The sequence below is a fragment of the Falco peregrinus genome, chromosome 14 (assembly GCF_023634155.1).
Source record: "Falco peregrinus isolate bFalPer1 chromosome 14, bFalPer1.pri, whole genome shotgun sequence".
In the NCBI taxonomy this organism is placed as follows: Eukaryota; Metazoa; Chordata; class Aves; order Falconiformes; family Falconidae; genus Falco; species Falco peregrinus.
Window position 1 is genome coordinate 24,319,400 of NC_073734.1, and position 10,467 is coordinate 24,329,866.

The window sequence follows — 10,467 nt, forward strand, 5'->3', positions numbered from 1 at the left end:
TTCCTTGTGTTCCTCTTGCCAGATGAGATCAGCAGGACTTTTCTCCCTTCTCTTCCTGCCTCTCAGCTTCCTTTGAATGTCCCTTTTTACCCTGGAGCCTGTTCAGGAGATGATTTACGGAGCCATTCAGGGAGAAACACCCCAGTGCATCTACCTCTGCCTCCGTGTTCACACCATGGGATGTCCCCTTGTGTGGCTTTGATTTGGCGAGGCACAGAGAGCCATGGAGTTCAGTTCTGGCTCCATGTGCACGCCTAGCTTTCCTCCCCTTGGATTAGAGCAGCTGCTTTTCCTCCTGCTGGGAAAAGCATGGCCGCATTGCTGGCCTTCAGAGGCCCATTGGTGCAAAGACCAGGAAGCTTTTTCTTTGCATCTTTGCAGCTTGCTTTGCATGTGCTACTTTGCTCTTAAATAAATGCGATGCCTGCTGGTAACCTTCTTTGCTGGAGAAATTTGGTCTCCTGGATGAGATGTGCTGCAAGACAGGGAGGCACGTATGCCCTCTGCAGAGCAGGGAATAAACCTCTCCTTGTACCTGGCCCAGATGACTGAGAGTTTCAGGGGTGTTAAAGTCCAATGAACTTACCAGCAAAATTATGATTAATCACCCAACAAACTAACTGCTCTTTTTTCCCACAGCAAAGCGAGGTCAGTGCTTTCCTTGGCCTGAGCCATTTTCCTCCCCCAATGTCTTCTGCTTTTTCTGACTCTTCAGTGTCTCCTCTCCTCCTCTTTCTCCACTCCACTTCCTTCCACCTCTCTCGGTTCTTTCTCTAATTCTCTTCTGTTTTCTCTCATCTCTTCAATGCTGGCCTCTCCTTTTTTCACACCGTCCAGTTACACTGCAGCCCTCCCCACTGCCACCCTCACCCATCCCCATCCTTTCCCCATCCTTTTCCCTTTCCTTCTCTTCTGCTCCTTGGCTTGTTTCTTCTTTTTCCTTTTGCTCTTTCTGGGTTTTCCCATTATAACCCAGGTCATGTCCCTGTTCTTTCCATCATGGATTCCTGCTGCTCTTCTAGTGGGCAGGGTGCATTGTGGAGGCCAAGCCTCTCCTGTGTGCTCTAGCTGGGCTGCAGCTTTGCCCAGTACCTCGTGTCCTGCCGAGCCCTTTCTGGGGGAGGTCCAGCTGAGGGCCATGTAGGAACGGGGCCGGCAATGGCTGTGGCACTGAGGCCTTGTCTGCCAGCACGCAAAAGCACCATCACAGTGGACCTGAGGCTTGGGGACCACACTAGGCAGCAGCTCACAGGGAGCTGCAGAGACCTCCCTGGCTGCACCTGCTGGTACCCCTCTTCTCCAGGTTGGGTAGTTCCTCCATGGCCTCCCCAGGTGCCTGCTGCTATGATTCTGCCCTAAAAAAAATATGTAATTGACTAGGAGAAGCAGCACTTTTACTTCTGATTCGCTCTCTGAGCCAGGCTTCCTCCATGAAGCAAGCAGGGCTTGCAGGCCAGCGAGGGCACGCTCCGTGTTCCTGGCACAGAAACCCATCATGGACATCTTGCCCATCTGCTCTGAGCACACATGGGGATGACAGGGACTTCCATCCTTACCGAGGTGACACAAACATGTTTGGGACAATGAGGGCATTGGGTTGATTATTGCTTTATTGCTTGGTTAACCACTTGTGATAGCATCTCTGAGAACTGAAATTCTGACGCTCAGCTCTGGCCACAGCCACTTCACCTTTCTAAAAATAGCTGATGCACAAGGATGCTGCCCCCACCCTTCCTGCCTGCACTTGCAAAAGGCCCTGAGATCTTGAGAGACTGTCTCAGCGAGTTCCTTAAGCAGCCATGGCTGCATTTCTTCACCTCTTGCTCACTCGTATAACTGCTCTGAGGCTACCCCACAGCTTCTTTCCTGGTTCCTTGTTAAAAATGCTGTCCCAGATCTGATCCCCACTAACCCTGAGCGTAAGGGGGGATGCAGAAGCAGCACTATGAATGCCTCAGCTTTCTCCACCTCAGTTGGTTAACAACTCTTCCTTGGTGAAGCAATGGGCCAGACTTTTCCTTCCTCTTCTTTTTTAAGGCAGTTAAACAAATGCAGAGCCTTTCACAGCCCTTGTTAGTCTTAAATCATTCTGTACCTTAGCTTTCTGATTTTGCCTCTGCAATTTAGTGATGAAGTCATTCAGTTTGTGTCCTTTGCGTTTTTCCTTTCCTCATGGCCTTCTTTTTTGACCAGTATGATGCTGAAGAACAACTCTGCAGCTGTATTTACCCCCTTTGAAACTTCCCCTCTTGCCTCTGCAAAGGATAACCAGCTGCCAAGGCTTTTAATACAGGTTTCAGGCGTTCTGCTCAGCTCTTCCTGGAGTCACAAGCTGTCCCTTTTAGTGGAAGTCAGCTCTTTTTAAACCCTTTTCTCCTTAAAAAAACAACATTGGTCATTTCATGCTGTAGAAACATGAGAAGGGCTGTGCTGGGCCACCCCAAGGGCCACCCAGCCTGGCTATATAGAACCACAGGATCATTCAGGTTGGAAAAGACCCTCAAGACCATAGAGTCCACCCGCTAACCCAGCGCTGCCAAGGCCACCACTAGCCCACGGCCCCAGGCACCCTGTCCAGGCGTGGTTTAAACACCCGCAGGGCTGGTGGCCCCACCGCCTCCCTGGGCAGCCTGTGCCAGTGCTTCAACACTTCTTCCCTCCCAGGGAAGAAACGTTTCCCGATACCCAACCTAACCCTCCCCTGGCGCAGCCTGAGGCCGTTCCCTCTTGTCCTGTCACTTGTTACCTGGGAGCAGAGACCGACCCCCCTGCCTACAGCCCCTGGCAGGCAGCTGGAGGGAGTGAGAAGGATCCCCCTGAGCCCCCTGCTCTCCAGGCTGAACCCCCCCAGCTCCCTCCGCCACTCCTGGTAGGACTTGTGCCCCAGCCCCTTCCCCAGCTCCGTTGCCCATCTCTGGACGCACTCCAGCTCCTCTATGTCCCTCTTATAGCAAGGGGCCCAAAACATCCCACAGGATTTGAGGTGCAGCCCCACCAGGGCTGAGTACAAGGGCATGATCACAGCCCCGGTCCTGCTGGCCACGCTGTTTCAGATACAAGCCAGGACGCTGCTGGCCATCTGGGTACACCAGTGTCTCACGTTCAGCTGGCTGCCAACCAAAAGGTGCCCAGCAGACACCCCCGCTGATCCCCTGTTGGACTTCTGCCCCAACCCAGCCTCCCTGGCTGCCCCGGTGCCATGCCAGGAGGGTGCAGGGTGGCCACCTCATGTCCCACCCAAGAGCAAGTGATGGCTCTCCTTGCCACGAGGATGGGGCAGGAGCTGTAGCTGAGCGGTGTTTGCTCTTAACCAAATCCTGTGGACCTCCAGGTGCATAGGTTGGAAACAGCCCCCAAGGAGTGATGGGCAGGGAGGTGCTCTGGAGTTCCTCCACCTTGCTTCCTTTCTGCAGCCAGGAGATCTGACACATCCTCAAACCCCAGTTCCTCCCCCAGCTCCTTCAGGAGCTGCTGCCAAGGTTTTGGCTGCATTTTGTACCCACCCATTTAACTTAGGCCTCCCCCTTTCCAAGCTGGGGCACCCTTAGGGACCCTCCTCCTCCTCTGTGATGGCAGGTAACCAGGAGGAGGCTGGTGAGGATGTCCTTGCAGGTTGGTGGAGTCTGGCTCTACTCTGCATCCCTGGGCAGCATCCCCCAGCAGCCTTGATGCTTCTGTGAGCCTCCCTGGTTCAACACTGACCCCTCTTCCACTGGTTGCTCCCCCTAAGTAGTTGGAATTTTTTCCCCAATTTTTCACTTTCTGTAGCCCTTGCCCCTGTCTTCCCAGCCACACATGACCAGAGCTCTACCACCACTGCTTTGGGGATGTCTCCCATGGTTGCTGCTCTGAAACTGGACTGAGTGGGGAAACCAGAGTCTCCAGGACCTGGTGACTATTCCTGCCGGACTTCAGCTGGGTTCCCATCAGCAGTACAGAACTGGAAACAATGAGGGAAAAATATGACCTTTTTTTTCCTCCTCCTCAAATTACAGGAAAGCTCAACATGCATGAGGACACCCATCCAGTCCCAGTACAAAGCAGATACACATAGACCACTGCAAGAGCACTTGTGTTGCACATCCACAAAGCAAATGATGCCTTTCCAGCCTTGCTCCTTGTGCTTTGAGTGAACCACAGCAAGGTCAGCCCATGGCATGGCAGGTGCCTCCTCCAAAGAAAATCCAGAAAATTGCTCCAGGACCTTTACTGTGCCGAGAGGAGCTTCCCATGGCCACCCTACCCAGCAAGTCCAGCACCAAGGAGATAAGTGCTCCCTGGATCACAGTGGCCACATAGTGCACAGTGACACTGCTGAAACACACAGCAAGTTGCTAGAGGGGCCCATTGGTGACCAACACCGTGAAAGGAGGACTGGCCTCCTTGCTGAGGCTTGGCGGTGCTTGAGGCTGCGGGAAGGCAAGGGGAAAACTGGCTGGAAGAGCCCTGTCCTCACCACGAGAGATGGCTTCTTCCAGGGGAACGTAAAGCACAGTGGTGCAGCCATCTGAGGGTAAACAAGTGGCTTTGGTTACCAAAACTGTGCTTCTGTATAAGCTAACACTTAGTTTTCGGGGATGATGAACCCAGCAGGCGTACAAGAAGCTGCCCATCCCTCCCTTCTCCCTCATTTGTCCTCTCCCTTGGGGGAGATAACCATCCCTGCGCTGGCAGCACCCGCATCCCTGCCACACTGCTTTTGCTGTGATGGTTTGATCTCGGTGTAAACAACGTCAGAGGAGGCGGGTTTCGCCCCCTTCTTTTCGAACTTCAGGTTGGCGTAGGTCAGGTCCTCAGTCCCTGTCACCGAGGATGCCTGCAGGGGAGAGAGCAATGAGGAGAGCCCTGGCTTTCCCTTCTGCATCTCCCCTGCTATTATTTTCCCACTGGCACAACTATTTGCACTGCCCAAGCATTATCCAGCTTGCTCAGAGGTGCCACCTATTCAGAAGCTCATAAGCCCCTATTTAATAGGAATTAACAAGTGTTTAGGACCACGTTTTCAGACAGCAAAGCTGATTTTACTCTGAAATCCTTTAAACGGGTATTCAACAGGCAGTGATTTTCAGCGACTTTCTTTACAGGGAGAAGGAAACAATATGGTTTACCATTCTGAGCTGATCCATCTCTACCACTTGCCTGCTTGTAATCTTTCCTGAAAAAGGAAACTTAGTTTAAATAGTAGTTAAAATAATGAAAATGATCATTTTTTTAAATGAAGAAAACATCTGCATTGGTCCTGCTTTTGTTGCAGGAAAGGATGGGGCTCTGCAGCTGGCTGGCTGGCTCTGAAGGTGGCCAAGGGGCAGGAGGAACTGGCAAGGATGTAAAAGCTCTTGGAGGGGCTGGAGAAGAGCTCTAAGCTGGACACTTCTGGAATGTGATGAGGTACAAGATCTGTTTCACTTGCACCACAGCTTGTGCCATGAGCAGGCTCTCAACCAGCAACTGGCCAGAAGAAAGGGAGGGGTGAACCTTCTCCCCACCCCAGGACAGTTTGTTCGGGACAGACCTGTGCAGGGAACCCCAAGTGAGCAGGAGCAGCAGGATATCAAAGATGGACATCTCCCAAGCCTGGGCTTGTCCAGGCCAGCAGGTGAGGAGGAGATGCTGACCAGTTCCCACAGCAGACGGAGGCTCAGCGCGGGCTCAGCCTTACCTTTTCTGTTCCTTCTGCACCGCCACACCAGAAGGCCAATTACCAGCATGTAAAGAAGCGTCGCCGCTGCTAAGCTGAAGATGATACACAGGGGGAAGTTGAGTCCTGCACCAACACACATCACAGAGGCACCTGTGAGCCACCGTCACGCCATGCCGGGATGCATGGTGCCATTGCTTTTTTTGCAGAGGAGGGCAATTCTTTTCCAAACTTGGGCTTTCAGACCTCGAATCTTCCCTCCCTCCCCCGAAAAAATCCTGTGGGGAACAGTCTCAAAAAACTCATCTAAACTCAGCCAGGGGCGTGGTTGGAGCATCAGAGCCCCTTCCCAGCATCACAGTCTCTGATCTGCTGGTGCCTACTCCAGTTTGCTACCAGCTCCCACCCACTCACAGGAAAACATAAGGATGTTTCCCCCCTTGTTGCTCCTCTTTCTCTCTGAGGACCCCTCCTGCCCACACCCTTGTGGCCATGGGGCTGTGGGGACTCACCTGCCCAGGTCTCAATCCAGGTGCCTTTGGCCTGAGGTGCCCCAGGGCTACAGCCTGGAAGACAGAAACACAAGTGAGAGACTGCCCAGAAGCAGAGGATGCCCTCTCCCCACTCCACTTTGGGGCAGGGACCTGGGCCCTACAGCCCTGGTGGTCCTGCTGCTGCCACCATGGCTTCAGCCACCCCAGCACCCAGCTGATGCGCCGCAGCTGGAGGATGCGGCAGGTCCTGTTTCAAGGACCCAATGGCCAAGCAGCTCCGTGGTGGGATGCATCTGCAAAAAGGGCCACGCTGGGTCAGCTCCTCCAGTGCCGGGGATGCTTTCCTGGGAAATGGTGCACGGGAGTACCAGGGGGGAGCGTTGGGCATAGCATCCTTCTCTGCCCGCTCCTCACCCCCATGAAAATGGAAGCAGTGCCACTTACTAGGAACTGTCCCTTGCGTACCATTTCCAGTGTCTGTCAAGTTTACTCTTGTGATGAAGACCCTACACCCACAGATTCCTGTGCTGGCTGCATGCGTGCCAGGGCTGGTGAGGTTGGCACAGTTTTCTCCCAGAACGATGGTGTCAGTTTGATTCCCCACCTCCAGACCTGCAGGTCTGTACCACTTCACGTGTACTGTGAGATTCTCTGACCAAATCTTGAACCTGCACTCTGTGGTGATGACTGACTCTCTTGGCTGGCTGGCGACTGTCCCTGGAGGACAAAGAAAAATAAGTGATAAGTGAAGTCATATATATGACCTTGCAGGGCTCATATCCCACCAGCACATCACTCATGAAGGACATGGTGAAGTAACCATCCTTTCCTCCAGCTCTTTTCCAAATGCAGCTGCTAAATGTTCCTCAACACTGTATGCTGAAACGTTGCATGTTGGTCAGTGCCACCCAATTCTGTGCAGCGCACGAGCATTTCTCATCTCAGAAAGGACTGAAAATGGGAGGATCAGGGGGAAGATACCTCCTCCTGCAACCTAGGCAGAAGGATCTTCTGGCACACAAGCAGAACATGCCACCATGGCCACAGACTCAGGCTCCATGCTCCACGGACTGGGGGGCTAGCTGTGGGGAAATGGTCAGCCCTAGAGAAGCAAAGAAAATGCGGTAGACCCCCTTCAGCCTCTCTGGCTTCATCCCATCCCCTAATGCTTACTCTGGAGTAGTTCAGAACCACTCCTGAGCCGCTGGGCTGAAGTCGCTTCACACCTCAGCAGAGTCCTCCCTCTCTTCCCTCTCTCCCTTCCTCAGTCCTTTCTCTCTGCTCCTGTGGCTGTTGGTGGACTTGTGTCTCTTACCATGAGTGTTCAGTTTGGAATCTTTGTTCCTGGACGTGTTCCTCATGTTCTCCATCCTGCACGTGTACATTCCTGAATGTGCTTTGTTCACACTGGGGAAGACGAGCTGGGCAGAACCATTTTTCATCTCCACACCATCTTCATTCTGCTTTTCTCCATTGTTTTGTGTGGTATTAAACCATTTCACACCCCTGGCAGTGCTGTTTGAGCCTGCCTGGAGCAGGCACTGCAAGATGAGATCTAACCCTACCGACACGTCAATTGTGGCTGAAATCTGGTGAGACAGTCCTACCGGAAAAAACAACCACAGAGGGTTGAGTTCGTGTTAATGAATACCTGCATCCTCCACATGAAGCTGACCCCCTTCGCAGTCATCAGGCTTATAAGCATCTCTGTTTCCTTCCCCAACTGTTTTCTCTCCCTGCTGCTGCTGAAGGCGAGGTTGGTTCAAAGCCCCAGAGCCTGAAACGGGGGCCTTGTGGGCAGAGCCCACAGCCTGGGCACAGCATTGCCGGGGGGACCCCACTGCAAGGCACATGGCAAGGTGCTGGTGCAGAACAGAGGGGGTTAAATGCCGCAAGAGGAGAGGAAAAAGCAGCAGCAGCCATATCCCAAATCTCCTGCAGACATATGCAAAGATGGAAGAGTTCAGAGCAGAGGCAAGGGCACTGGGGAACTCACCAGCAGGCAGCCAGGCAAGGAGCAGCAGGGGCAGAAAGCCGCTGGCCAGCTGGACCTCCATGCTGTCTTCCTGATGGCCTTGTGGTGACGATGCTGGGCACCCAGCAGGACTGGCTGCGATGTTCCTGTCTCTCCCTGCAGCACGAGGGTCACTGCTCAGCTGGAGCAAGCTGCAGCCCTGCCAGGACCTCACCTCTGCGCCGCTTGGCCCGGCAGTTCCCTCTGTGCTCACAGGCTTCCGCTCTTTTCCCCTTCTCTTGCTTCAGTCTGATTGTTATCTCCTCTGTTCACTACTTGATTCCTCCTGCAGTTTCATATTGCCACGTGCCCTTGGTCCCAAGAAGGAGCCAAATAACACAGCTGAGCACCACTGATGGCCATTTCCCAGTGGCTCAGGTCACAGCCCAGCAGCTCCCTGTCACTGGCATGGGCGGGTGCAGGGGAAAGGGCTTCCGCAGCCTCCTACCGCGCTGCCTCCCTGTGCCACCCTGGTCCTTGTCTTACACCAGGGAGAGGACCCCTCACAGAAAGTGATGCTGCCATCATGGCGCGGTGACAGGGTGATGTCTGCCCTGTCCGGCGTGCTAGCTGAGCTCAGGCAGGGATCCACACACCCTGCCAGGCTGCAGACACTGAGGACAGCTGCGGCGTGGCATGGAGATGGGCTTGGTCAGAGCTTTCTGGTTGTTCACACATGGGATGTACAAGCCCCAGCCAGACAGGGACCCCTGCAGCCCCCTGCTCTGGCCGTGAGCACCCATGTCCCAGCTCCTGCCCTGCAGAGATGGGGTGCTCCAGGCATCCTGCCGCATCCCCCTGCCACCAGGACAGGAACATCCACCGGGCCAGACACGGCTCACGTCACCCCTGCCACCGAAGGGATGTGGGCAGCACAGGCAGCAGGCACAGGCCCCTCCGTCCTCAGCCTCTGTGGGTGCAGTCTCTGTTGCTCCCCACAGGTTTTCCACTGCCTGCCACTGCTTTTCCTCTTTTGTGCTCAGAGCAAAACCTGTTCCCACCTGCCATTTCCTCCCCCTTAGTTTCCTGTCAGCATTTCCAGTAATCACCCCCCTGCCCATTTTGGCTCCAGACCTGACATCCTCCCTTCCCTGAAGGCAGAACCCCACATCCCAAAACCTCCACACACACACCACCTGCCTGCTTCCATTTCCCTTCCTCCTATCCCTGTTTTCTCCCCATTTTGAGATGACAGAGACCAAACTGAGCATGCAGGGATGGGGGCCCACCACCACAGCCCTCCCCAAACAGTCTGGGGGGTAGTATCCTATTGGGACCATCTTCTATCACCAGTGAGCATGGTCGTAACACCACCTTCATCACAGCTCAGGGAGCAGAAGGGCATGGCTGAGCCTGTCCCACAGGGATGCTCCTGGGTCAAAGACAAAAGGAAGGTTGCAGAAAGCTGGGAATTTGGAATGCTGGCATGCCCCCAGGCTGATCCTGCAGCTCTCCACATGGCGAGTGTGCTGCCAAAGCTCCACAGGCATCTCTGCCAGAGAGCAGGCACAGTCCTAGACACTTGGCTTTGGCTGCACCTCCCCGCACCCAAGGTCTCCCTCAGCCCCACTGCGCTGGGCACGCACAGCCCAGCCACGTGCGTCTCCTGGGGGAAAGGGCATTCACTGGGGCTGTGTTCCACGGCCAGTGGAACCTCCCAGCTGGAGCACAGCGGAGGTCTCACCTGGGAACCAGCCCACGTGGGGAAACAGCAACATCAGCAGGATACTTGCTGAAAGGGTCATAAAGCGAAAATCTCATGGTACAATATCCACCAGAACGACAAGCAAGAGGCCCTGTGCCTCTCTTGCTCTCCCCTCTGGACTTCATCTCTTCCCATGCTCTTTGCGATGACGGTTCCTCTCTGCGTTTGAATCTCCCTCCCGCCGGCACAAGGATGTGCACCAGTTGCACCCTTCCCTTCCCTTTCCATCCCAGTTCTCACGGTCACTAGCACGGATGAAGCCGATCGGACAGAGCCCCCGCGGGCAGCGCCCCCCCAGGGGCACCCACGAAGCCGAAGGGTCACGTCGGAGCCCCTCCAGCCCCAGGGTCCCGGCGCCGCACAGGAGCCCGCGGCCCCGCAAGCCCCCGCGCTGCCAGGGCCGCCCCGCACGCACGGCGGAGGGAGCGAGCGGCGGCGGCAGCCCCCCCCGCGGCCCGCGAGGGAAACGGGGGCGCCCGGCGGCCTCCACCGGGGTCCTCCTGCCCCGACCTCCGCAGCACCGGGCGGGCGGCAGCGCGGGAGCGGCGCTAGCCTCCGACGGAGCGCGGTGCTCGTACGGGGGCTCCTCCGCGGCTGCGCGCAGCTCTGCGCCCCC

At 55.3% G+C, this 10,467-nt stretch overlaps 1 protein-coding gene across 5 annotated transcripts; it reads right to left on the reverse strand.

Moving 5' to 3' along the window:
- Window positions 1–3,950: 3,950 nt before the first annotated feature.
- On the reverse strand, window positions 3,951–10,465 carry LOC106112309 (uncharacterized). 5 transcript variants are annotated; one of them, XM_013296887.3, is made up of 7 exons: window positions 8,129–10,465; window positions 7,448–7,735; window positions 6,577–6,849; window positions 6,151–6,204; window positions 5,660–5,764; window positions 5,109–5,155; window positions 3,951–4,816 (listed from the first exon to the last, which is right to left on the reverse strand). In XM_013296887.3, the coding sequence occupies exons 1-7, from the start codon at window positions 8,187–8,189 to the stop codon at window positions 4,628–4,630; spliced, it is 1,017 nt and encodes a 338-aa protein (XP_013152341.1). In that variant the 5' UTR covers window positions 8,190–10,465; the 3' UTR covers window positions 3,951–4,627. The 5 variants fall into 5 exon arrangements, 4 of the variants coding, with proteins under 4 accessions (XP_013152341.1, XP_027638059.1, XP_013152347.2 ...); XM_027782258.2 differs by lacking the exon at window positions 5,109–5,155 and having other exon boundaries at window positions 4,658–4,816; window positions 8,129–10,463; XR_003553130.2 differs by having other exon boundaries at window positions 4,715–4,816; window positions 5,109–5,764.
- Window positions 10,466–10,467: the final 2 nt, after the last annotated feature.